At 50.8% G+C, this 25,189-nt stretch overlaps 11 protein-coding genes across 11 annotated transcripts; 5 read left to right on the top strand and 6 right to left on the bottom strand.

The window, feature by feature from the left end:
- Positions 1-249: 249 nt before the first annotated feature.
- Positions 250-600, top strand: HER10_EVM0009630 (uncharacterized protein; the record flags this gene model as incomplete). Its single annotated transcript, XM_035479113.1, has 1 exon — positions 250-600. The coding sequence occupies one exon, from the start codon at positions 250-252 to the stop codon at positions 598-600; it is 351 nt and encodes a 116-aa protein (XP_035333138.1).
- A 612-nt stretch (positions 601-1,212) lies between these two features.
- HER10_EVM0013093 (uncharacterized protein) lies at positions 1,213-2,427 on the bottom strand (the record flags this gene model as incomplete). The annotated part of the gene is made up of 1 exon (XM_035482461.1): positions 1,213-2,427. The coding sequence occupies one exon, from the start codon at positions 2,425-2,427 to the stop codon at positions 1,213-1,215; it is 1,215 nt and encodes a 404-aa protein (XP_035333583.1).
- Positions 2,428-3,113: 686 nt separating this feature from the next.
- HER10_EVM0011328 (uncharacterized protein) lies at positions 3,114-3,470 on the top strand (the record flags this gene model as incomplete). Its single annotated transcript, XM_035480763.1, has 1 exon — positions 3,114-3,470. One exon carries the CDS (start codon positions 3,114-3,116, stop codon positions 3,468-3,470), a length of 357 nt encoding a protein of 118 aa, XP_035333372.1.
- Positions 3,471-3,624: 154 nt separating this feature from the next.
- Positions 3,625-6,094, bottom strand: HER10_EVM0013114 (uncharacterized protein). The gene is made up of 2 exons (XM_035482481.1): positions 5,787-6,094; positions 3,625-5,682 (listed from the first exon to the last, which is right to left on the bottom strand). Exons 1-2 carry the CDS (start codon positions 5,880-5,882, stop codon positions 3,769-3,771), a joined length of 2,010 nt encoding a protein of 669 aa, XP_035333589.1. The 5' UTR covers positions 5,883-6,094; the 3' UTR covers positions 3,625-3,768.
- Positions 6,095-7,617: 1,523 nt separating this feature from the next.
- Positions 7,618-9,388, bottom strand: HER10_EVM0010939 (uncharacterized protein). The gene is made up of 3 exons (XM_035480383.1): positions 8,721-9,388; positions 8,201-8,663; positions 7,618-8,139 (listed from the first exon to the last, which is right to left on the bottom strand). Exons 1-3 carry the CDS (start codon positions 9,229-9,231, stop codon positions 7,668-7,670), a joined length of 1,446 nt encoding a protein of 481 aa, XP_035333306.1. The 5' UTR covers positions 9,232-9,388; the 3' UTR covers positions 7,618-7,667.
- Positions 9,389-10,370: 982 nt separating this feature from the next.
- HER10_EVM0005693 (ammonium transporter) lies at positions 10,371-12,483 on the top strand. Its single transcript, XM_035475299.1, has 5 exons — positions 10,371-10,614; positions 10,710-10,992; positions 11,064-11,190; positions 11,254-11,690; positions 11,744-12,483. The coding sequence occupies exons 1-5, from the start codon at positions 10,516-10,518 to the stop codon at positions 12,229-12,231; spliced, it is 1,434 nt and encodes a 477-aa protein (XP_035332663.1). The 5' UTR covers positions 10,371-10,515; the 3' UTR covers positions 12,232-12,483.
- A 615-nt stretch (positions 12,484-13,098) lies between these two features.
- HER10_EVM0006257 (gpr1 family protein) lies at positions 13,099-14,083 on the bottom strand (the record flags this gene model as incomplete). Its single annotated transcript, XM_035475848.1, has 5 exons — positions 13,099-13,363; positions 13,426-13,471; positions 13,548-13,658; positions 13,717-13,912; positions 14,003-14,083. The coding sequence occupies 5 exons, from the start codon at positions 14,081-14,083 to the stop codon at positions 13,099-13,101; spliced, it is 699 nt and encodes a 232-aa protein (XP_035332745.1).
- Positions 14,084-14,895: 812 nt separating this feature from the next.
- On the bottom strand, positions 14,896-16,278 carry HER10_EVM0011958 (uncharacterized protein; the record flags this gene model as incomplete). The annotated part of the gene is made up of 2 exons (XM_035481365.1): positions 14,896-15,010; positions 15,044-16,278. The coding sequence occupies 2 exons, from the start codon at positions 16,276-16,278 to the stop codon at positions 14,896-14,898; spliced, it is 1,350 nt and encodes a 449-aa protein (XP_035333441.1).
- Positions 16,279-19,209: 2,931 nt separating this feature from the next.
- Positions 19,210-20,463, top strand: HER10_EVM0003142 (mannanase; the record flags this gene model as incomplete). The annotated part of the gene is made up of 3 exons (XM_035472827.1): positions 19,210-20,020; positions 20,109-20,201; positions 20,258-20,463. The coding sequence occupies 3 exons, from the start codon at positions 19,210-19,212 to the stop codon at positions 20,461-20,463; spliced, it is 1,110 nt and encodes a 369-aa protein (XP_035332367.1).
- A 536-nt stretch (positions 20,464-20,999) lies between these two features.
- HER10_EVM0007028 (cellulose-binding protein) lies at positions 21,000-21,856 on the top strand (the record flags this gene model as incomplete). The annotated part of the gene is made up of 3 exons (XM_035476595.1): positions 21,000-21,116; positions 21,207-21,524; positions 21,602-21,856. The coding sequence occupies 3 exons, from the start codon at positions 21,000-21,002 to the stop codon at positions 21,854-21,856; spliced, it is 690 nt and encodes a 229-aa protein (XP_035332829.1).
- Positions 21,857-22,031: 175 nt separating this feature from the next.
- On the bottom strand, positions 22,032-24,253 carry HER10_EVM0010974 (HET domain-containing protein; the record flags this gene model as incomplete). Its single annotated transcript, XM_035480418.1, has 2 exons — positions 22,032-23,718; positions 23,841-24,253. 2 exons carry the CDS (start codon positions 24,251-24,253, stop codon positions 22,032-22,034), a joined length of 2,100 nt encoding a protein of 699 aa, XP_035333316.1.
- Positions 24,254-25,189: the final 936 nt, after the last annotated feature.

The following is a 25,189-nucleotide window of genomic DNA, read 5'->3' as shown; positions in this document are numbered from 1 at the left end:
GTGGCATATGTCCAGTACGCACACTATATATGACGCCATCCTGCGAACTTTGTGATGTTCGTGATAGTCTTCAATAGATCAAGCATATCTTGTATGGATTTTTCTTAGAGCTCGCAACATTCACTACAAGCACATTCATGAGAAATCGAGTAAGCCTCCGCCTTGACTTAGAATAGAATGACACATAACTTGGATTGACTGACTCATATCCCGCCAGACAATTACACAATACCGATAACAATTCTGAACATGAAAAGCGCTGTCCTCATTGTCGCCGTGGTACTCACCCAAACGTCATTGGCCGCATTCTGTGCCGCGTCCGCATACCTTGGAGCAGGACGGCCTGGTAGCTGTACCGGACAGAATCTGGGTTATGGAAACTCGTCTCGACCAGGGGTTAGCGAATGCTTCGAGGCGATCAATGGTGCTTGTGGGCTGGTAACAGATCGAACTGTTGGGGGAGGTTGTAATTGCACTATTAATTTCTTCTCTGGAGGGGACTGCAATCGCACCTCCGTGGGGTCACTGCGCTGTAACAGGGTTGGTGCATCACTTCAAGTCAACTTTGATCACTTCAATATTCGCTGCCCGAGGGATTGAAGTGCAGAAAAGAGAATTCACTACGACTGCCTACACTGATTGAGTTGAAAATTCCAGCCTCATCTGAACTTGATCTCAACAGAGAACATTAGCGGGGTAGGCAGGGCATACCTACCATTGGGAGGAGGTTGTAGTCGTTCTATCAGAACCAGAACTTAACAACGCAAACATCATGTCCAGATTGAAATCGTTTCGAGTGGGCAACCATAAAGTGCGGTCTTCAGCGGGTGGCCTTCGGCGGCTACAGTGGCCGGACATCACCACTAGCATTGCCAGGGCCCGGCTCCAGGCCCGTGTGCGCCTGGACGCAGCACCTCCACTAACGTTTTCACTGTTTAAGTTTGTTTTAGATGGATCAGATGGTCAAAGAGAGAACCGACGTGGAGAGAAGAGTGAATAAGCCCAAGCAAAATATGATCTTTTAGGAAGAATACAGAGTTAGTATTTCCATGCACGCTGCGTCTACTCCTTGTGTTTGTACGCTAGAACTTGAGGTATAATAGTAGAGCGAAGAATAGTGTAGAAACATCCCATCCAAGAGGGTCGCCATAGAGTTCCTCATCTACAGTGACCCCCGTGCCGTGGCGAGCGGCTATTGAGAGTGACACCTGCTCACCAGGGATACCTCCGGACTTCGTCTTCTTTGCTCAAGTCCAGACCTCTATCCAGCTGTTTCTGATGCTCATTATCAAGGTACTCTAGCAATACCTTCTCATACATTTCACGCCCCTTGTAGTTTGCAACTGTATCATCCCAACTACGAACAGCACTAGCGAGTCTTCCAGGCACGTAGTCCTCTGCAGCCAGTTCAGTGACTGGATGAAAGTATGTTCTGATTGTGAAGACAATAGCCTTGCTCTTGGGGAGACGGCGCAGCGATTGCCTCTCGGAACGAAAATAGTGATGCTCAACCGCTCTATCTTTCTCGGCCGTACTCCAACTGACAACTGGGCTGTCTTCTTCACCAATGCTCCAGCTCCAGGGCAAAGAGTCATCGACCTGGATGAAATAGTTGTTGCGGGAGTAAATTTGGTCGCAGCGCAGGCGCTTGAAGAAGCTGGCCATGCCGTTGTGCAGCTTCTCCTTATAGTGGGGGACCTCGCCAGACGTGTGGATCTCCTCGAGAGACATGCCAAACTTGTCGCTTAATCTCCAGAAGCCGGCCAGCAAGATGGAACCGCTGAGCAAGTAGTACTTGCCGTCGGGCCGTTCGATCATGATGGCGAGGTCGTCTTGCACGAGCCTAGCGGCAATGGCGGCTGGGTCCTCTTTGAGAGGTGTTTCAACGATGTTGAATGATTCCCCCGACCACAGATTGTCGATGCCGACGGCGGTCCGTTTGAACATCGTAGGATAGCGAGCGGGAAGATACTGACGCAATTCCTCTAGAAGCTCCATGGCTGCAGGGTAGGCCTCGGGGTCTGTTCCGAAGCACTTCTCGCCTCGTTCAGCGATTCGAGCAGTCTTGTCGGCATGGTATCGAGGATAGTGGTTGTCCAGCTCAATCCAGTCCTCAGGCTGAACTGAACGAAGGCCCATGGTGACATTGTATTTGGGGCCGTATCGAAATGCGCGATAAGGCAGAGGCTTTGTCGTTTCTACCGACCAGTCCGGGTAGGGACTGGGAATTGGCATCTGCCATGTTTCTGAGGCTTGTTTGGACTTTTCAGATTGTGGTGCAGAGGATGTCTTATTGAAGAGGGCTCCTTTTCGCAGTCGCAGCGCGCCGAGCGATCGTGAGAGTATGGCTGCGGAGAAGAGGGCGAAGAGCCCGATGAGAAGTTTCCAACCATCAGAGGGGAGTTCCGATAACGCTAATAGCGCCATGTTGAGGTACTCTGTGTGACCTGGAGTTTGGTAATCTAGGTACCAAGTCAGAGAGGCACCCGAGATTTGGAGAAGGCCTATCTATGCTGGGGATAGTTGGGGGTTGAACGTGTGCACATGTGAAGGAAGTGATGCAGAGGCTAAGATGATCACCAGTGAATTCAAGGAAATTGCAGAGCATTATCACTGCAGCCAACCTCTCGAGTCTGCTACGCATTAGGAAATACCTTCCAGGAAAGACTTTGGTACCGCTATCCGGTCGGCGCCCCGTCCCACGCCCGTATCTCTTCTCCAGACTCGTCCCCGCAAGATCGGCTCCCTCTGCGAACCGATTCTCCACTCGACCGTTCCGAATTGGACGGGGGATGCGCCATACCGGAACGGGAAATTTTACCCTATCATCCTATCTTCCAAGTTGATGCTTAGGGACCCTTCTTTGGCAAACTTGCGGGAGTGAAACCGAACCTTGTTCCCGGATGTCTCCAATGCCTAGAATGAAGAGGGTTTCTTGGGAATTTGAGGTATTGCCTAAAGAAGCATTCTTACACTGATGGATAGAGCTCTATATATACCAGGTGAATGGGCAATGTCGGGGATATGGTGGCATCACACATTCAATACAGATTTGACATCATCATACTTACCACTGACTTCCCAATAAATTGCATCAAATATTGATCATCACAATGGCCGCTTTCCAACATTACGCTAAGGCCCAATCAACCTTCCAAATTCCCCTTCTCGCGGGTGACAACGCTTACCTCGGAGATGTCTTCTCAAGCGACGAGTCGAACCCCGAGAAGCCCATCTCATCCGGCCTCTTCCGTTTGAAGAAGGGCGAACCGCTTACATACACCTACAAGTACGACGAGATGAAAATTATCCTTGAGGGTGACTACACGATCTCAGACGAGACGGGCCAGAAGGTCGAGGCAAAGCCCGGCGATGTCTTCCACTTTCCCAAGGGCTCGACGATTACCTTCACCACCAGCGACTACGGTCTGGCGTTCTATGTTGGTCAGCGCAAGAAGAGCGACTTCTGAGGAGATGTTGGATGAATCAATGTTGGGATGTGGATGAAGATAATGAGAATGATGTCACATGGACCCAAGACGATGATGAGGCGAGATAGAAGATGACCGAATAGTAACATACAATTTCATCGCAAATCTACATGGTTCCCAAATGACCGTTCATCCCAGAGCCTGCAATATGTCCATGTCATGGCTACCCCAACGCCTGAAAGATTGGACCTGTGCCCTACGCACTCTAGACCTTTCCAAAAAGATGAACCAAATGAGCGGTGTCTTCCAACTAAGCTCCAATACATAACTCCTATAATCACCCAAACATTGAGCGTAAGTCGTTATCCTCCATCACGTCAATCCAGTGAACCGTGGGCGATCCGATATCGTTGTCGTACGCTCTCCAGATAGACTGGACAAGATCCTTTGCTACCACGACTGGGGTCGGAGGTAAGCTGCTCTCCAGGATACTCAGACGCCTCATGACGAAGTGGCGAGCACTCCCAACATCAAGTGTCATGTTGGACATCGACCCCTCCCGTGTCGGAGCCTCTGCCATCTGGCTAATGTACTGAGATAAGTTGTGCGAATCAAACAGCGGCGGAGGACTGAACATGTTTGATCCCGTCCCTCCCATCAGGTCTTGCTGCAGGGACCCGAAGGCACCCATCATATCAGACGTAGCTGGCGCGTCGTGGCGAAGTCCGGTACTCGCCGAGATGTACAGCAGTGGCTGGATGACGCGGGTACCCGAAGTTGCCGGGATGTGTTCGAGGACCTTGACGAGTCTCAAGGCCAGGGGAATGATCCACTCGTCCCAGGGCACAGAGCCACTCTCAGTCATTGGTGATTCGGCCGGTAGTCGTAGGGAGACCAGGTCAGGGAAGGTCTGGTATAGGTGTAACAGCGATGAGAGTCGATAGGCTTCGGCAACTCTGGCGAGGTGGGACACCGGCGTCGAGCTGTCGCCCGTGTCGACGTCCGGGGTTTCCGACGGGAACTCTAGCTCCAACAGCTGCTCCTCCAGACGCTGGGCTCCTATCAAGTCTTGAAGAGCATTTGAGAAGTACTTTTGCGGATCCATCGCTTGTCTTAGTCGATGTCGTGCGCTACGACACAGCCGAATCGACTCAGCGAAAAGACGTGTTGTTAGAGTAGAGACACCGGTCCACGGGTGGGGTGAGCGCTCCTCGATGATCTGAAGCGCCAAGTCCGCGTCTCCTTGATCGAGCGGCTCGTCATCGCGGACCACGGAAAGAAGCATCTCGCAGTAGGCCAAGCTCTTATTAAAGAACAAAAGCATATCCTGGTTCGCGCTAGAGAATGACGCCGACTGAGTATTCAGCCGGCGGATGAGAGATCTCACTTCTCTTAAGAAGGGGAGCCCGTACAGGCGAGAATCGACCCAGCAAACTGTCGTCCCCAGGCAGAAGAGCGAGAATATGAGACCCGTTGGAACGGAGCGGAATTCGCCTTGCGCTTTTACGACTTGAAGCTCGGCTTGGATGAAATCTGTCGCTCGTTGCATGAGCCGCAGTGCGGATTGCCTCATGCTCGGGAGACGGGACGCCAGGAACGCGGCAGACATGCTTTCGAGAGAGCTGCACACCGTGGCGGAGGTTCTCCAGAGGTCTATGGCGATTTTTCGATTCAGGTTCGCGTTCGAGTCGAAGCCGGACCAGGCTGGACACACCTGCTCGAACCAATTGATGATGAACGCTGATGAGGTGTCGGCGAGACTGGGCGACAGTGAGTAAGGAGCCAACTGGGTCTGATCTGCGGATTTTGAGGCGCCTGATTGCTGAATGATTACCCCCAGAGATGGTTGACGAGGCGACACGGGGTCGTCCGCGAAAAGTTGAGATATTTCATCCATCCCTCCATCGCTCATCTGATAAGCCCCACTGGCCTCCTTATCCCTTTCTCCGGCTCCATCTCGCTGAACTGAACTCTTTGATGATGTTGAAGAGATTGAATGTCGGCTTCTCGGAGAACTACCGCTGCTCACTGAACCGGAGTTCGCCTTCTTAGGGCGCGCCTGGCCCTCGGGTGCGTCGGCGGCTGGTCGTTTCGGTGATGTTTGCGTAGGGGGGTTGAAGTCGTCGAGTGTCAAAACCTGAAGGGCGGGCTGGTGTTTGAACGACCATCTCAAACCCTGCGCGAATCCTCCACACTTGATTCCCTTCCGTGTGCATTGTTCACAAGCCGGTCGCGTCTCGTCACATTTCAACTATCGCGGGATTTTGTCAGCAACCATATGTGGGGTCGTTTCCGTGAGATCCTCGTTCATTGAGATCCAGGGGACAGGCATCAGACGAGTTGGCAGCAACGTACGTGCTTGGCTTTGCAAGTGACACAGCCCGATCTCGACCGAGGATTGAGACCAGTTCTAGTTTTGGATACCGACTTTGAACTCTTGGGGGGTACCATTGAACTTTATTCTAATAAGTGAGGGGTTTCTCAGTCGGTTGAGAATTGTTGAATGCGGTAGTCGATAGGATTCAGATCAAAGTTGTTTCGACGCGAATTCGAGTTTGTTGAGCAAGGGACGGATGGAAGCAGGCCACAAGGACTTTTTTGTTCCGAAAGTCACCGGTCGTCGGTGTTCATCGTGATCGGATGAGGGTTCATACTGGTAGCCCAGGCCCAGTCGCGGCAGTGCCATAAACGCGGGGGAGGGCATCTTATGACGCTATTTGTAGTTTAAGGTATCTTGGCTGGCGCATGATAAGCTAGCGACGTTCATGATTGGTGGTAGGGGCATGTTTGATGGATGAGACGGGTTGGAGCAACCCGCCAGCCATCCTTGCAGCGGGAGAGCGGCACAGCTGGCAGACCGATGCCGCTGGATATTCGTTTCGCCTTCGATGTCTATCGTGGTTGATTCTCACTGGCCATAGAGCTTCGCCGTATTGCATTCTGTAAGGTCATGCTGGAACATTCATGTGTACTGTGATTGAAGAGTAGACATGGCCCTGTGGATCTAGTGAATACAGGTAACCAGGCTCATAGAACTTATGAAGACTTCATCAGGAATATGCACTGCCTGTCGTCGCTCCGACGGTCCCGTTCTGGTGACACGAAGTAGGCAAAGGTCAGCCCGCTAGAGGTTCAGCTCAAGACACTATAAACGTGAGTCAGAGTCATGCTTTTCGTATAACTTCGTATAATGCTACATATATGGCCACTTGCCCTTCTGCCTGAAGACCAAGAATGCCTGAAAGAAGAAGGAAAAAGGAGACCATGTTGATCCCGAATTCCCGCAGACTCTTTGGTTTTCGGCGCTGCGGCGATAAGAAAGCCAAGGACCAAGGGTGGGAGAAGAATTCCAGGGATTCAAGGGGTTCCAGACCAAGATACGCGGCGATCGCCCCCGGTTCACCCCCGCATTATGCAGGCTCAAAGCCCAATCATGGCCACTCTATTGCCCTTTATCTATCCCGGTACCGGGATGGCCGCCGCCGGAGGACCAATTTGCCCAAGATAAGCCCAGCCAGTGCCTCTTCGTGTTTCCCATGCTGCCCTCGCACTTTCAGAGACTCCTGCCATCGTTCTCTTCGCATTCCATATTGACAGTTATATCGGGGTGGCTTGAACTCGAGTGATAGGGTGGCTGCATAAGCGTCTCTCAGATACTCCGACTTCGGCCGGCATGGCTGGTCCCTGGCCGAAACTCACGATACCAATGAGGCCGACCAACTCATCAATGTGCGAGAAGAACACGTCGTGAATCTTCATCTTCTGGATGTTTGCGTGTCTTTGGAGTGTAATGCGTATACAGGAGTTTCAATCTCACTTCAATGCTTCATGTACCCCGCATTCTGCTATTCCTGTTTCGTCGAGCGCGCTTCGCTCCCGCTGATCTGCTGTCGTTTTCATTAGTAACGAATTCCACTCACCTCAATGTACCTCCACGTCACCTCGCGCTCCCGTGTTAGAGACCTGTAGCTCATGGCTCACGCGGCAAGGCACTACTGATGGTCTCATTATGGAACCGCCTGTACATGTAGCCAGCTAACAATATCACGACTAAGTTCGATGGCGGCTCCAAGCCCCAACCTACCTGTAAGGTAGAGTCCTCCTCGAGTTATCTCGTGATTAGATCAGTGAGTTAAAGTGAAATCATTGTGACAGTATGATATGGAGACTCTTGAGACTTTCTCCATCCTCATAAAGATGCCGGCTATGCATTGTGGAAAGAAAATACATGTTATATCATTGGACAGTCCATTTCTTCTCCCATCCCTTGAAGAAAGGCGCTTCGGCTAAGGTCTGCGGCTCCCAATCCTTCTCAATCAGGCCATTCTCAACCTGATACTTCTCATAATCCTTCAAGGTCGGCTTGACCACGTGCTCTACATGCCATGTTCCTTTGTACTTCAGGAGGCTCTCCTTACCCTCGTTCAACACTTTGAGAACTAAAGAAGGAATATAAGGCTCATTTTTGAACTCAGTTAATGGCGTGAACAGGGCTTTGAAATTGAAGACAACGCCTCCAGACAACGGTAGGCGGCGCAAAGTCTGCCAGTCAACGCGTAGGTGAACTTCTGCGGGCTGAAGGCTGGGGGTTTGATGCTCGCGATGAGAAAATTCGGGGTGTTCGGAAGGAAGATACAGCGGCTGGCCTTTCTCAAGACCCCATGAACCACGTTGAATGGGTTTGTTGGTGGGCATCTTAGTGAAGAATCTAGAGTTATGTTAGTGATAGGAACATTGAACCATCAACCGCACCCAGATCGGGGTCTTACCGATCCATGCTAAATTCCATCTTTTCTTTGTAGTCTGGGACAACTTTGTGTATGCCTGGCAGCCCCAAGCCCACCTTTTCACTTAGTTTCCAGCCAACAGAAGAGCATATTATTCCGGCTCTCAAAACATACTTTCCAGTCTCGTGATCTCGAAGCATGATTCCAAAGTCCTCAGGGACATTGTCCAAGAGCACAATCAGTGGCTCAGTGGCAGAGAGATCCGTCGTTGTTCCAAGAATGTTGTTGTACAAGATGTTGCCCTCGAGTTTGAATTGATTGGGATATCTTGCGCAGATAAACTGGATGACCATTTCCATAAGTTCTTTGCAGGCGAGCTCGGAGCCCGGCATGCTATCGAGAACATCACTGCCGTTCTTTGCGTACAGATCTTTGCGCTCGGCAACGCGCTCCCTGTATGTGTTCTCAAGTTCGATCCAGAAATCCGTATCCATCTTGGTTAGAGCTGGCAGTAAAGATATGAATTTAAGTGTACAGATTCTAGGATCCTGGCGGGACTTACACATGGTCTGATGATAAGCCCATCTAAACGGTCGGTAGGGTCGCGGGACGGCCTTGTCAATGTCAAAGTTTGTCAATGGCGACGGCAACGGAACACCTGAGATAGTTGCATAGTCTGGAAAGTCGCCGAGTTTCTGAATGTCATCAATGCTGAAGCCACTGAAGTTGAAGAGAGAGTGGTCGGCGGATCGGTAGTCGGCATCCACTCTCAACAGAGGCTTCGGCGTCACGGCGAGGTCAACCTCTTTGACGTCCGCGAATTGTGGTCCGAGCTCCGTAATTGTGGCTCTTTGGGACGGTGGGAACGCGTTCACATAGCTCTGTTTCTCGGCCGTAGTGACGGAGGGCTTCTCGGCCGGCTGGCTGAAGGACGGGGCGCGGTTGAACCTCGAGAAAACCCTCCGGCTGTCAATGAGAGTGTTTATGAGATAGAGGAGGGCACCGGTGAATGCGGCGATGCCAAGCACTGTTGTGACGGCATAATGGTCACCGAATTCAATCGCGGAGGACATGGCGGACGATTCTTTTGCTCTGTCATACAGAATGACTTAGCACCGATACGTTCATTTTCGTCGCTGGAAGCTAGGGGATAAGTATTCGCAACTCGCGAGCATAAGCATGGTCTATCAAGATGCTCAGAAACACAAGTCACAGGGTCGAGTTGATGCATCTGGTAGATTTAGCCAGCAGCCGACTCCATGCTACCGTTTGACCATCCGCATGATGCGGCGCGTTACAGTCTGGAGGGTAGGACGTCGTCCTTCACACCCTCACCGGAACCGGAAAGATTATACGGATGAGAGCTTGAGCCTTGATCCATTTCGCGTCACAGAGTCTAGCCCAATTTGTTAAATCTACCCGGCACCCTCTCTCATCCACTGATGATGCAGCGATAAGGTCAGGAACAGGGGATGCGGGATGACCCCGCTTGATGACGACCCTGTCTTGGATGTCTCCCACGTCTCCCACGCTCCCCCGGCTGAGCCCGCAAGCCCGTTCCTCACGCGGCTCGAAGCTGCGGAGGCCGCAGCGCCCGTGCATCTCTAATGCCGTCAGGGTTTCCTTGCATGTATCCGTAAGCTCCTATCAAACAAGACTCAGCTGCCTAGGTAGCTCAGTGCTCCACTGACCAGAAGCCAATGTTTAGCTATACAGTTGGGTTAGTACACATGGCTTATGACGCCGTGCGCCCTTCCCCTTTTCACGTGTTGAACCCGAACGGCTTCCCTTCAAAACGCCTCCCTCCCGCTCTACTTGACTCTAATTGGACAGGCTCCCGCATCCGTTTCCAGCAGTTTAGACCGGTCGTGGTTCACGGTGCAAGACAGTTGAACCCACTGATCCTCATCCCTTTCCAGTCACCCCTAGCAATGCCCAGCCTTTTGGTGCCCAGAAACCAACTCGAGAGCTTCCTGGATTGAGTAGAAAGATAGGTCTTTTCGTGTCCCCGGTGAAGCTCGTCTATCGGGGATAAGCCAATCAGGGAGGGTGGTGTTATCTAGCATCCGTTGCCCAAGACAATTGTGAACATGCTTAATTTTGTTACAGAGCCAACCTTATCTGGGGTTCGGACTGGTGCCAAGTGATAGCAACACCGACAGCATGGCAGCTTGGCCAACATCTGAAGATTGGCGAAAGCTTTAAGTGGCTCCCTTATGTCCCGTCAAATTTTGTAGGTTGACGTTCCGAGGCTTTGGTTCTTTAACAGAAAGAAAGCAACATTGCCTTCTCGTGCCCGCCGCCTCAGTCATTGCACCATAACATCTTCCCTGTTGGAGATATTGTCGTGATATATCATGGCGGAAGTCATCCCTGTGACCGAGTTCCCGGACTATGCCACGGATCCAACGGGAGGCAATCCAATCACCCATGACCTCAATGCACCTTATGACAAGGTAAGGAAAGAATTTGACAAAGTTTCTTCTGAAGACCTAAAAAACACCATTCAATTGGATTCCAAAGCCCGCTAACTCGTGCGAACAATCCGTAGGGTGACCTCTGCTGGGTGTTGGTATGCACGATCCTGTGCTGGCAAATTACGCCAGCCATCGGCTTTCTCTACGCCGGAATGCATCGCAGGAAATCCGCCATGACGATGGTCCTCCAATCGCTCTTCTGCGCATGCGCCTGTGGCCTACAATACTGGATATACGGTGCATCGCTGTACCAGTCACGCACGACAAACCCTATCCTCGGCGACCTGTCCCACGCCGCATTTCACAACCTCCTAGCTTCTCCTTCGTTTGCCAACAGTGATATCCCAGACATCTTGTGTAAGTCAAGTCTCTCCTGAGATGGTCGATAATGACAGGGATGGGGACACTAATAATCGTCTGTTGGACAGATGCTGCCTTTGGCTTCACCTTTGTTACAGCTACGGCAATGATTCTGGCTGGTGCCATGCTCGAGCGCGGCCGTCTTTGGCCCAGCATGCTCTTCCTTCTCTGCTGGAACACGTTCGTCTACTACATGTAAGTTCAAGACCTTCGATATCGTGCACATGTTTCTGAGAGTAATGCTGATTTGCCCTTTAGCTTGGCATATTGGGAGTGGAACCCTAGCGGTTGGCTCTACAACCTTGGCCTCTACGACTTTGCGGGCTCCGGCCCGGTCCATATCGCCAGTGGTTTTGGAGCCCTTGCCTGGTCCATGATGCTGGGTCCCCGCATCGACGACAGCAGCACGTCCACGAAGAAGAGGCACGTCCCACAGTTCAGGGGCCACAACCCTTTGCTGATGACTCTGGGTACCGTTCTCATCTGGTTCGGATGGTTTGCCTTCAACGGAGCTAGCACGGCTAACCTCAGCTTGCGGTCCATCTATGTCGTGGTGAACACCAACTTTGCTGCTTGTGGTGGTGGAGTTACGTGGGCCTTGTTGGACTATATGTACATGAAGAAGTTCAGCTTGGTTGGCTTCTGCTCGGGTATTATCTCCGGTCTTGTCGGTATCACCCCGGCAGCTGGCTTCGGTAAGACTATCTTTCTAGTTACATTCCCATGTTTACGTTAACGACTATAATAGTTCTTGTCTACGTCTCACCTCTTGTCGGAATTATCACAGCCATCTGCTGTTTCTACACCGTTCGATACCAGCATATCCTCCGCGTCGACGACGGTCTCGATATCTTTGCCATTCACGGTGTCGGTGGATACGTTGGTGATATTCTGACGGGTCTCTTTGCCCACAAGATGGTACCGGCTCTCGACGGAGTTAGCGGCGACACGTATGAGGGCGGCTGGTGGAATGGCAACTTCAGACAGCTTGGTCTACAGTTGGCAGGCGCGACGACTTGCGCTGCCTGGTCCTTCTTTGTCTCCTGCATTTTATTGTTCCTCATCAATAAGATTCCGGGCATGCATCTGCGCGCTACTGAGGAAGACGAGTTGCGAGGTCTTGATTATGCGTACATTGAGGATATTGTCTCGGACTACGACGATGGAAATATGCTGATACACAATGGCCAGGTGGTGGAGACGCCGACTCCGGCGAGCTTTTCGAAAAGCTCCTAGACCTGTAGATGCATTTTCATTTAGAGGTCTGAAGAATTAGAAGGTCGGGATAGACTATACAGTACCACGTGAAGGTCCTGTTTCTTGGAAACAATTTCTACTGGTGAGCCTAGTAAGAAATTGAGTAGCCATTCATTTCTTTAGGTATCTACACATTTAGTGTACCTCCTCAAGTACCTCTGAACCATATGTGGCCGTTACTGTGACGATCCTTCCTAGGAAGCACATAGTTATTTTTTTTTTTGTTCCAAATACCGACTGCATCAAATTTAGAGTCCCTGAATTTGTAAGAGGACTCTGAACTTGTAAGACTTCAACACCTCTCCCCTCGTTGCATTACGGGCCAAATTTGCCGGAAAGTCCCCATGAACAATGCCGGACCCAAACCCCGGCTCAATTCCAGCAGAACCCGAAAATAAGTGGATCTCGGCACCGAGTGTTCGGCTCAAACCAAACCAAAAACCGAATTACACGCACTACCCAATACTAGGTAACCACACGCACGTGACGTCAATCATGGTAAATAATTCGAGAAGTTGGAGTATGTCGTTCGTCGCTGGACCCTGGCTTTTGTCGAAGTCAGGCCACTTGAAGGTCTTGAAGTGCAGACGGCGTTTGACCCACTCGGTCATGAGCAACGGCCTAATTCTTTCTCGCGGGTTCGCAAGGCGTGGTGGCCACCTTGTGGGCTTTTCAAGAGACAACGGAGACGGTTTACTTGACAAATTAAACGAGGTCTTCTCCTAATCTCAGAACCCCACCAAGATGAGACACGACTGTGAACAGTTGAAAGTGCAGGGGGTTGGTTCATATAATATTACTAGAGACCAGACTTTTGACAGCATTCGGCACACAAGGATACGTACGTCATATCCGATGCCGATGACCCTTCTTCCTCGGAAATGATTGTAACAAGTCGCCCAACGGAACACGAAACGGCAACACTTCACCGCAGAACTCAGCGGCCATCACGTAGAAACCAGCCAATGCAGCAATAAACCCAAATCCACCGGCGATCTTGGTCAAAGTCCCACCAGCCGAGGCATTTCCGCTTGCGAATAGGAAATTCGCTGAGCAATTCAGGGTGTAAGAAAGTTCAAGCCCTCCATAGACAATGACGTTTGCGACGTTCCTAGTGTTGCAAGTTGTCCCTGGTCAGCGAGCCCCGCCCGAACAGATAGGTTCAGCACTTACGTCGCAAAAGCAGCAATGAAGAAGAAGAGGTTGAAAAGCGACCAGACTGGTTACAGCACTCAAAGTCAGTCGCAAGCTGTAGCATGAGAAGAGTAAGATAACGGAGAGAATTTTGAACAAACCAGCAAGATAGAATCCAAAGGCCGTATAATACTGCTCCGTCTTGCCACCGTAGCTGTCAACAATTCCAACCGAAGGGATCAGCAGGAAGCCATATCCGCCATAGTAAAATGCTGGGAGTTCAGTCCTTTATCACGTCATAAAATCAAGACAATGGAATGACAAACTCACCAAAAGCAATGAGTGTCGTATAGGCGAACGTGTTACCCCTTACCATTTCCCACTGAGCTGAGATGAGGAGGCCCAGACCCGCTAGGAAGCAGAGGTTGGCGATGAATACAGCTTGATTTTCAATGTCCCGAATACCCATATTAGCAAGTGATAGAGTCATCAATGTAGTCGCAAATGCACCGTAGCCAAAAGGGCTCTGCGGGATGACATGGTCAGTCAATCGCTGGTGAACTTCGAGAGGGTGCGATCCGAAGTGGACAAGTAGGAAATAATATAGTGACCATACTGAATTAGCAAGGCGTTCTTTGGACCTCGTGGGTGGCCTGATTGACTCTATGTCGACTTTACATGTAGTTTCGGCAGACATTTTGAAAACGTCTGATAGTGACGGGGCGTAGTTAGAATGTTAGATGAAGCACTGGAATAAATCGGGACATGAACTTGCGACTATTGTTAAGGCGAAGGCATGGTTATGAGCATTCAGAGTTCCAATGAACAATACCGGGTCGACGTGTTGCCGCTATTGTTATAGGAGGCGAAAAAAGTTTCACTTGGTCATGAGCCATGTTGGCCGGGCTTTGAATTTTTCACCTCGGCGACTCAATGCATGCCTCATTACATGCTCAGTCCAAATCCCTTCGCCGAGGCGTATTATTAACGCAACTTGATTGAATGATCTTTTTCAGCGAGTCCACTTCTGGCTAATCCAGGTCCGATTTCAGTCCTGTTCGTTGAACACAGCCATGTACATCAAACGGATCCATCATCGCTAGCCAATGTACATTTGTCAACTTTCAATCGTCCCATTGATCGACAACGTGTTCTTTTTATACATGGATACCACACTATCCATCAAGACTAGCCGTTCAGGTAACATAGGCAAACATTCCGACCTTACCTATGCCAATACGTAAACTTCGTCGCTGGGAATGAGCTGGTGTGGCACCATTTCAACTCCATCTAAGGATACATGCACATGGTTTTCATTCAATGTCTGGGAAAGTAGTTTTCGTTAACTCCGTCTTATTGCCTCGAAGTCGTAAAGATAGTAAGTTTTAGAAATTAAGGACAAATAGCACCACCTCGTAACGCCATACACCGCCCCTCCAGCCATCATCCGTCATGGTCGCATACAGTCTGTGGCCCAAAGGCTACATGGAGTTTCAAGTAACAAGAAGCTTAGTACCCTCCATTGCGACGCCTCTCATCCTCTCTGCGTTGCTGCTCATAGTCCTGAATGCGGTCGCCGTACTTGTCCTTGTCGTTCTGGGCTTTCCGAATTTGCTCGTCGTACCTAGTGCGGCGGTCCTCCTCAGCCCTGATCAACTGGTCTTGCTTGTTCTTGTCGTACTGAGATTCGCGGATCTGTTGGTCCGCACGCTGGCGCCTAGCTTCTTCGGCACGGATTTCCTGATCATAGTTGTTCTTGTTTGCGTTGTTGCCGTACCTGTCCTTGGCTCGTTCCGCATCCTGGATGCGCTCGCCACTGCGTTGCTTCTCGTATTGAGCCTTGCGAATTGCCTCATCCTCCTTGTCCTTGTTGTACTCTCCATTCTTAATCTTGTCGCCGCTCTTGTTCTTGTTGTACTCGGCTTTGTTGATACGAGAATCCTCACGCGCACGGTCTCTCTCCAGTTGACGAATTCTCTCATCGTCCTTGTTGCGCTGGTTCGAGTAGTAGTTGCTGTCCTTATTCTGGTAGTTGGGATTCTTGTAGTCATTGTAGGTTCCCGACTTGCCACCATAAGACTTTGGATTGAAGTTTGTTGTCGTCTCAGGCGTCTCGACGAATCTGCCGGTACGTCCACCACCCCTCTTGGCGTCCGCTAGCTCCTGCTTCTCCTTGTCCTTCTGGGCTTGAAGGCGGGCCTTGTCTCTCTGGTTCTGGCCTTTCACTCTGTCGAGGGAAGCTTGCTCCTCCTGCTTCTTGCGCCTAGCGGCTTCCTTGTCTCGGGAGTTCGTAGCGCCCTTCTGTCTCTCGCGGGCCTCTTGAATTTCTGCCCGCTCCTTGTCTTCCTTCGCCTTGCCGCTTGCATGTTGCTTTCTCTGATCTGCTTGGATATCCTTGATCTCGTTCTTTTCCTTCTGGACTCTTCCCTTGTCAACCCTGTTATTGTTGTTGTTGTTGCCCCGCGAAGATGAAGTCCGAGATGAAGAAGTGCGACTCGAAGACGATTTCTTATTGTCACGAGACTCAAGAGTGCCATGCTGATCGTCATCCACCTCCAAGTCACGAGACTGGAAGGTCGAGTAGACCTCGCTGACTTCCTTAAGGTCCCGTGCCTCAAGGTCACCAGACTCCTCGGCGTCCTCTAGACCTCGAGCAGAGATGCCAGCGACAGAGGAAGCCTCGACGTACTCATACTCGTACTCGTCCTCATCTCGGGCCTCGAGGTCAGCGTAGTCCTCGCTGGCTTCAATATCGCGGGTCTCCAGAGAAGTCCGAGGGTTCTCATCAAAGACACTTGCGGCATTTTCTTTGTTCTCGAAACGGGTGATGAGAGGAGCCGCAAGGGTGCTCGAAACGAGAGCGGAAACAAACAAAACTTTGACGGAAGGCATGTTGTGAGGAGGTAGGTGACGGAGACTACTCATGGAGACAGAAGGCTGAGTTGCTAGAGGAAGCTGGGTTTGTAAACTGTGAAGTCTGCAGCCAGTCTGACAAAGAGGAAGCTCTATGGGAAAGCGGGAGGCCTTGTCATCTTTAATACGTATCTCAATACCACAAAATGTTTACTCAGTTCTTGAGACTATGTTTTGTTTGTTAGACTAGTGAATAAGTCTAAAATTCTCCGGTAAGGTTAAGTTGATAGTCTGAGACGGCCGATATCTTAGCCTTGATCTTGATCCGTCGTCGGCAGTGACCTGGCAATGGCTTTCAGGGTGTGAGAAAAACGAGGCTGTTTCTCATGATCTCGGAAGCCCGATTTGTCCTTGCGGGCGCAACACTCACGGTACACAAGCTTAGCTATGGGCCGTTAGGTAGGAACGGGATGTGAGGGTGAGTAGCATGCCTTCAACGCGTGTTCCGAAAGACTTCGGACGGAAAAGCTTGGTCTTCATGCGCAAAAAGTAGGGCGACGCAGTAGATGTCCATAGCGGACCCGAGAGCGACAAAGTCCGTCCGCACGTCGTTCAACACTGACAGCGTTTATTCCTTCCGCGGAGCTCCAGAAAGCAGGGCGGTAGAGTCCAGGGGCCCTGTCGACTGCGTCTGGATTCGAGTCGACCACCGCGGGGTAGGGCAACTTTAGACTCAACAGTGAGCACGACTAGCTTAAAATGGTAACTGAGCGCGGGCCTGATCTTCGCGGGCCACGTACATCTCCCGCTGCGGGGTACTGAGAAGAAGCCAATCGGTTCACGAGGCCGAGCAAGTCGTCGTAACGGCCGCAACGATCAATGAGATGCCAAGAGCCTCTGGACCATTACCCCTCGAAGCTTGAGTCTCTTCTCAACTACTTCTAAGTTTACTAGAGAGAGATCGGAAGCGAGAGCTCGCTTCCAGTTGACAATCGCGCGCTCGTAAACTCTCATTCACGTGGGAAAGGGTTCACGAACATCTGTGAATTCTCTCCTTTGCCGATGTCCGATAAGCGAAGCACCTCGTCTACTCCCGATTCTTTGGAACAGACAACGCATAACTTTCGGCAACCTACGAAGCTTCGGCCGCGTACTACGCCGGCCAAATTCTCGGCAATGCTGGCCCCAGATTCGCATCGTTTGGACCTTCATCCCGCTAGCCCGGACCCGACTCGATGGAGCAAGCGAGCCGCAGATGGTCAGCCATACAGAACGGCAATCAAAGCTTCACTGGCGCAAACTGTATCGTGTGGCGCTGGACTCTCCTGTTGAGATTGGTTTGACTTTTAGCTGCCTGACTTTGAAATATTTCAAATCATCTGCAAGGCAACAAAACTCAACAGAAGCCTGGGCCATCTCGCGGAAATCCCGCTTACAAGGTTAGGTAGATCAAGACTGGAGGCTGTTCAGACTCGATTCGTCGACCAACGGCTTATTCTCCTTCCCCCCGAAAAGTGTGTAGGTGGATTATTTCGTTTTATCCATCTTAGTACTTTCTCTCCCCACTGACGATCCTAGAATATGGATCGATGGCTTCATCAACCTTAGCTTACAATCATTAAAGCAATGACAACTCCAAAATTCCTTTGGTGAATTCGTTAACATTAAGTCTTTATCTCTTTCTTCTTCCCTAACAGCATCGACAGAGGTTTTCTAAAAAGCTCATTGCAGGAAAAGTCTATGCCAACACGCATGTACCTTATGGCTGACGACAAGCCCCAATGTCTGCGTGCAAAGATGATTCGCTTGCAGAGAGGATAATGGTAACAACCATGGGACTTGGGGGATGATTTCGAGCGTTGCGAATAGACAGCTTAAATCATCTGAAGCCCTAGCCAGAGAGACGTTAACTTGGTTCAGTAACCCCCTCGACGACCAAGAGAGTAAGTACGTTCCATCTGCTCACCATCAGTCACTGCACATACCGGCAACATCGTGAGCTCGCAACACACCTGTTCTCTAGCTTCCTATATGCATTAGTTCAATACAGACACAACCTATTAGAATGTGCTTTAAGCCCACTGAAGCTGAAAGTTTGACTTCTGTGGGTCCCGCAAGTGAGGTTGACTAGGTACCTAATGCACCTTTATGTTGAATAAGGTGCGGGTATCTAACGGGAATGCATAGGGGCCGAAGGCTTGCGGACCTTTCCTTGCTTCGCGAGGGATTTCTGGTATGATCAAATCAATTCGAAACTGGTTTCCAACCTTCTATGTCACTTAGTCTGAATCAACAGCGAGCACCTCAGAGGCTGACTATATCTCAATACATGTATGATGGACTAAGTGCTTGCCTCACCCGTGACCCATGTCCTGCCGAGTACACTTACTGGGTGAAATTGTGAGTTCAAAGTGTCTGAGGATGACTTTCCCTTGGTCTTGGCAATATCTTCCATCTCATCCGTATGACTGGTGTAACTGCAATGTTATCTGGCGCCCGGTTCCGATCGGCCGAAGATCCATAAAAAAGCCCCGGAGCTGCCGCTAGTCTCTCGGCACTTTCTTCGAGACGAAGCGGCTGGGGATGTCCCGCCTTGGGCCCCACATCATTTCCGAAAAGGTGCAAAGGGAGTCCTCCCTCCGCACCCCAATCGGCATTACACCGCCTCGGCGCTCTTGGAATACGGGGAATTCGCCTAGGCGACAAGTTGATCGCCTCCAAGAAAGGCGCGAGGTGTTCGTATTGGTCATTAGCTGTAGTAGTCTTGGCCAGTTTAACTGAAGTGCCGTTGGATTTTCATTGGCTCCGGTTTAGGTTGCTCTCTAACGTGGAGAGCCGACGCTCTAGCGGCGACATAATATTCACCCAATTTCCAACAAGAGTATAAATGCTCCTTATGGGGATGAATTATCTGATCTGCCCATCATCTCATTTTCCCATACACCCGCACCCAGAGAACGGCGGCCCATCATGAAGCTGGCCCTTGTGTCGATCTTCGCCAATTTGGCCAGCATCCAAGCTCTGGCCGTTCCAGAGCCTAGACAGGCTTCGACCTTCCCGTCGGCAAGTGGCACAAAGTTCACCATCGATGGCCAGACAAAATACTTTGCCGGCAGCAACTCATACTGGATCTCGTTCCTGACGAATAATGCCGACGTCGATCTCGTCATGGACAATGTCGCGAAAGCCGGACTCAAAATCTTTCGCGTATGGGGCTTCAACGACGTGAACGCTGTCCCCAGCGGAAACCAAGTCTGGTACCAACACCTCTCAGCCTCTGGATCACAAATCAACACTGGCGCCAACGGACTCCAGCGACTCGATGCGGTCGTCGCTGCCGCGGAGAAGAAGGGTGTGAAGCTCATTATCCCCTTTGTGAACCACTGGGATGACTACGGCGGCATGAACGCCTACGTGAAAGCCTTTGGCGGTTCGAAGGAGACTTGGTACACCAATACACAGGCCCAAACTCAGTACAAGGCGTACATTCGCGCCGTCGTGAGCCGCTACAAAAACTCTCCTGCCATCTTTGCCTGGGAACTGGCCAACGAACCCCGCTGCAAGGGTTGCAGCACCGATGTGATCTTCCAGTGGGCGCAAGCGACTTCCCAGTTCGTCAAGTCATTGGACGCAAACCACATGGTCACTCTCGGCGATGAGGGCATGGGACTTCCCGGCGACGGAAGCTACCCCTACCAATACAGCGAGGGCACTGATTTTGTCAAGAACCTCGGCATCAAAACGCTTGACTTTGGCACTTTCCACATGTACCCCGATCATTGTAAGTCACCTGGAAGAGACAAGCTTTCTCATTCAAGTCTTGTCCGAATGGCGGGGGACGAACATAATCAACTGACACGGGGGAACAGGGAGCGTCGATCTGAAGACGTGGTCTCCCGGCTGGATCAAATCACACGGCGAGGCTTGCGCGAAGGCCGGTAAACCCTGCCTCTTTGAAGAATGTGAGTTTGTTTCCTCGTGTCTGATGTTTAAACTCAATAAGCTCACACCTAAGAAGACGGTTCTTTGAGTGATCATTGCGGCATCGAGGGACCCTGGCAGCAGGTCTCGCGGACGGCGCCGGGACTGGGCGCCGATCTGTTCTGGCAGTGGGGAGATCAGCTGAGCTCAGGGCAGACTCACAACGATGGGTTCACGATCTACAAGGGCAGCAGCGATTACCAGTGCCTGGTCGTCGACCATGTGAAGGCAATCAACGGGTGAAGATTTGACGCGCGCTAGCTAGCTAGAGTTTGCGATGACAGGGAAGGGCATTCAATCACAGTCAACAGCATCTAACCTGATCCTCATGGATCCTGTTTCATCCCCGTAATCAGCGATGATCGCCCGAATCATCCGAAATATCGACGGTGAGGCTCAAATACCTGATTCAATAGGGGCCGGGAGCCATCCATCCGACGACGTTAAGTCCTGAAAAGGGATAGTCAGGGTCATGGCATCAAATGGCACCAGCTCCCATAGGTACACCATGGAGGCGTTTCAACGCTGGAAGCATGATGAATCCTGAATTGGGATCCTGCTTCTTGCAGGAGTACATGTCATAACAGCATCATGTTGATACACTGCGAGATAATATGAATCCTGTAGGATTCCGTCGAAAGTGCAATTGATTGTACTAGAACGAAGGATAAGTAGGGAGCTGCAAGCGCTCTAAAGTCGCCATTTACATCAGGAAACAAGCAGCATTAGTACCTAGTCTCGGCCCATGAGTTGCCTCTTTGATTACCATCTATCGAGTCATGATATTTCTCGGCCGATCTGTTTTGATGCTAGTCTGTTTCTCCTCGATATGGACTGCCTCAGCTGAAGACAAGGTTAAGATCATGCCCCTCGGAGACTCGATCACTGGCAGCCCAGTAAGTTTTCTGCTCTCTGGCTCTATGTTCTCTGGCCCCGCTTGTGTGTTTCTTTGAAAAGTAAGATGTTGACGAGTCGCGATGGATTAGGGCTGCTGGCGAGCTCTATTGTGGAAGAAGCTTCAGGATAGCAATATCAAGAATATCGATTTTGTCGGAACTTTGCCACCGCAGGGATGTGGTTTCGACTACGACGGAGATAATGAGGGCCACGGTGGTCTTCTTGCGACAGACCTTGCTCAGGATAGTAGACTGGAGCGTTGGCTTGGGGATACGAAGCCTGATATTGTCATGATGCACCTCGGCTCAAACGACGTGTGGAGTACGAAGAAGCCCAAGGAGATTCTTGGCGCACTGGATAAGCTGGTTGACCAAATGCGGGCTAGCAAAGAAAGCATGAAAATATTGGTGCGTATTCTCTCGCGAGCTGTCTTTGGGCAACATGGCCACTAAACATGGCTCTAACGTCCGAATACCCTCTTCAGATTGCTCAGGTAATCCCCTTAGAGCCAGCCGGCTGTACAAACTGTATGCGAGGTGTTGAGGATTTCAACAAAGCCATGCCAGATTGGGCGAACAGGAAATCAAATGAGAAAAGCCGCATTACTGTGGTTGACTGCCATAAGGGCTTTGATGTCAAGGGAATGACGCGGGATGGTGTACATCCCAACGGCAAGGGCGACGAAAAGCTCGCTGATAGTTGGTTTGAGCCCCTGTTAAAGGTCATCAAAGGGGGCTAAGATGTTTATGAATACTGAACTTTCCGCCTATTATGCCTTTAATACAGATCAAATCATATTTCCTATCGCTGGGGACTAATAGCTGATATTGATACTTTGTCTTCTCTTCTGTGATGTCTTATCAATCGTAAGAAAGCGAAATGATTAGAATTTCATGGTAGCACCCCTTCAAGGGTTATATCAGTTTCAGGCGAGACTGCATCAGCGCCAGCCACCCATCGGCCTGTTCCTTTGTCTCCGTTCTGAAGGTCCCAAGTCGTTTGTAGATCGGAAGTGATTCGACATTCTCTCCTTGCTGTGGACTGCCCTTCACCAGAAGCCCAGTTGGGAATGATGGTGACGAAAATTTTCTCTCGCCTGAGCTCCTATCTAGACCAAAGATGATGCAGCGCGACGCGAGAACGACCGCAGATACGTCGGTAATTTCATCAGCTTGTCCAAAATCGGCCGGCTTGAAAGTGTCGTCATTCCTTAACCCCGAGGGCGCTACAGCATCAAGAGATCCTTGGGCCATGATCTCCCCCCTTTCATAGAAGAGGACCTCTGCAAGATATGTGTCTTGGTCACTCTCGGCCTGTTGTACCGGTCTCAGAACCACTGGAACGCAGACAGCGCGGAGCTCAATCCAAGCGCTCTCGAGCCTTCCAAACGGATCTGAGCCCGCGGCCTCTATATGGATGTTCTCAATACTACACTTCTGAATAAGTGGTAGTGAGAATCGCAGATCCCAAGCGATTTCTGCGTCACTAGATGCCCAGCTCCAGGATGGCGCCCTCCACGCTTTCGGTTTTGAAGGCTGCATGACAGTGTTCCAAAGCATTCCCCGTACCAAGTCATCTTTCCAAAGTCCAGCTACATATTCATCTCCGAGTGCCGAGCTGAAAGTGCGGGCTAAACCAGACAAAGCTGAGAACTTGTCATCGGAAACCGTGAGCTTGCGTCTGGTATACTCAATGATTAGATCTTTCCATCTCTCGTAGAGGCTTTCCCTTCTCTCTTTCGCCTTAGTGGGCGATATGTCTTTTGGTGCTGGTGAGAGCAGATGATGCCACTTTTGGACGTTGTCGTAAATTTTGCTGCTATGTTCGAGACGTCGCTCCGTTTGACAACGAAAGTAGGACGTGTGATTGTCGAAGTATAATACTCGAGTAGACATGAGATCTTCTTGGTATGTCCAAGCCCGCGTAGCCCATGCTCGGGTATGCATGTGGCTTGGATAGTCGGCATCCCAAGTCCGGTGTTCATTGAGACCTGACAGGACGTATGTGCCTGACACCCTACCCTGTCCCTTTTTAGACTCAAACGGGACGAGGACCGACGGCCCAGCACTAGTTCTTTGAAGGAATCCCGAATGAGAGGTATCGCCGGCAGCTGCTACCAGTGTGAGGGTGGCATGTCGATATACAGCAAACATGAGCGCGGCCTCTGTGGCCCAGTCTTCGGCATCGTCTTGGATAATGCATAGCGCATCGATCCAGATGTAATCAATCCCCATATGACGCGCAAATACTACCGCATCTCTGATCGTACTTGGCATCTCTGCAAGTGGGATCTTCGTCTGGCGGTCTGCCAGAGTGGCCGTTGTGGTGATAAGCTGTGGTTTACTGACGGATGGAGGGCCCCAGCAGTAGCTCAGAGCAATGTACGATGTTGTCGAGGGAAGCTTGTCACTCATGACCAAGCGAGCTATTTCGTCTCTCATCTCTCCCACTTTGATCAGCCGAGTCGGGAGACTTCTTGGCCCTGGAGAGCAACATCCCGGATGGTTGCTCGCGCAGCCCCAAACCCACTCCGTGAGGCGTTTAATGCAAGACGGAGCGAGAGCATTCGTGATGGGGAGTTTCAAGTCAATACCGAGGGCACTTGCAACATCTTCTTGTGATTTTCGTGATGTTAGCAGAATGCCATTGAGACGGCCAAGGCTAAGAGACACATACCATCATCTCCTTGATACGCGATAGCCCGCACTTTCCACCCTTCAGACCAAGGTCCTTTACGCCAAGCCTCAGACTCAAACCTGAAATCAAGCCAGTATATCCCGTCTTGTTCGACACCGTAATCATCGGGCATCCAATCGCGTGTGACGTCGATGATGTCGGAACGCATCACGTAAGCAGGCGAGGATAACTTGGCTACCACATCTTTCGCTGTAGACTTTTGTAACGCAGTTTGAAGTGGCTTTGGGAGCTTCTCATCGAGTACAAAGCAAAGATACTCGCAGAAAGAACAACCTGCTGCAGCCGACTTACGAAACAGTGGAAGATCTGGATAGCTATCCTTTCTCTCCCATTGCGCAGCATCGCGAACATCTCCCTTGGCGTCATCAAAAACGATGCCCGAGCACTCGTTACACAATGCTTTCGGGCTCAGTGACGGCGTTATACAGCTTGAAGCCATGATCGTATCGAACAATGGACATCAAGCGGGATGTCTGGAAGGCTAGGTGGGTTGTGGTGGTTGATGAGGGGCTTGAACCTTCAACCTACCACATTCGTCCCAATAGCTGATTGGATCAGATCCATCCATCTATCTATCTCTCCCTCCAATTGCATGCGGAGAAAGAACTAAGCCTGGCGACTCCAACTCCAAGCACAGGACTCAATTCTTTTATTTCGACTGTCCACCGAACAGTTTGTTTGGCCATAGTGCAAAAATTGACAAAAGATATAGCAAGGGCTCAATCGGGATTCGAACCCGAGACCTCGCCCATTCACGCTTTGCGCAAGGGTTGGTAAAGAACCCGAAGGGCGAATCATACCACTAGACCATTGAGCCGGAGCGACCTCCGTTGATCGGAGGCCAATGGTTGGTAGGGCGGCAAAATTTGGGACCTATGTTGGCACAAAGAAGCCGTGCATCGTCAAATTGGCAGCACATCTCAAGGCTGTGAGCTACAATTGTGAAAACCGACTTAAAGTTAGTAATTCCCCAACTTGATTAATGCTGAAAACGCCTTATGCAATCCGGCGCGCGGGGTCAAACTCAGTCGCGTGCGGAGCTCCGTCGATGGGTCGGTTGCACCTTGAAAGTCTCGAAGGGTTGCTCCTGGGACTCAGCACTGGCCAAGAACGAATCTGACGGGGCAAAATCACACCCAAGTTATTCATTACGAGACAGATTTCCGCGATGGCCTGCAACTTGAAGCCGAAAAGTTGGAAACCCGAAATGATTTCGCTACCAAACTGGCAAACAATGGGCCTTCAGACCGACCACGCGCATCTTTGTTCCATGTCCTTCCCCAGCGTTTCCACCCCGAGGAGATAGACTATGGACCAAGCTTGTTACGTACCAAATTACTGGATGGGCGTATGGGTCTGTCGAAAGAAGACCGAA

The sequence above is a fragment of the Colletotrichum scovillei genome (genome assembly GCF_011075155.1).
Source record: "Colletotrichum scovillei strain TJNH1 chromosome Unknown Contig00006, whole genome shotgun sequence".
NCBI classification, from domain to species: domain Eukaryota; kingdom Fungi; phylum Ascomycota; class Sordariomycetes; order Glomerellales; family Glomerellaceae; genus Colletotrichum; species Colletotrichum scovillei.
Note: the sequence above shows the minus strand (reverse complement) of the source record. Positions and strands in the feature narration are given on the sequence as shown.

Coding starts and splice junctions, on each gene's coding strand:
- HER10_EVM0013114 (XM_035482481.1), bottom strand. CDS start 5,882: ATGGTACCCCCCAAGAGTTCAAAGTCGGTATCCAAAACTAGAACTGGT. Junction 5,683..5,786: donor TCACTTGCAAAGCCAAGCAC/GTACGTTGCTGC, acceptor ATCCCGCGATAG/TTGAAATGTGACGAGACGCG.
- HER10_EVM0010939 (XM_035480383.1), bottom strand. CDS start 9,231: ATGTCCTCCGCGATTGAATTCGGTGACCATTATGCCGTCACAACAGTG. Junction 8,664..8,720: donor GGCTTATCATCAGACCATGT/GTAAGTCCCGCC, acceptor CTTTACTGCCAG/CTCTAACCAAGATGGATACG. Junction 8,140..8,200: donor ATGGAATTTAGCATGGATCG/GTAAGACCCCGA, acceptor ACATAACTCTAG/ATTCTTCACTAAGATGCCCA.
- HER10_EVM0005693 (XM_035475299.1), top strand. CDS start 10,516: ATGGCGGAAGTCATCCCTGTGACCGAGTTCCCGGACTATGCCACGGAT. Junction 10,993..11,063: donor TGATATCCCAGACATCTTGT/GTAAGTCAAGTC, acceptor TCTGTTGGACAG/ATGCTGCCTTTGGCTTCACC. Junction 11,191..11,253: donor AACACGTTCGTCTACTACAT/GTAAGTTCAAGA, acceptor TTTGCCCTTTAG/CTTGGCATATTGGGAGTGGA.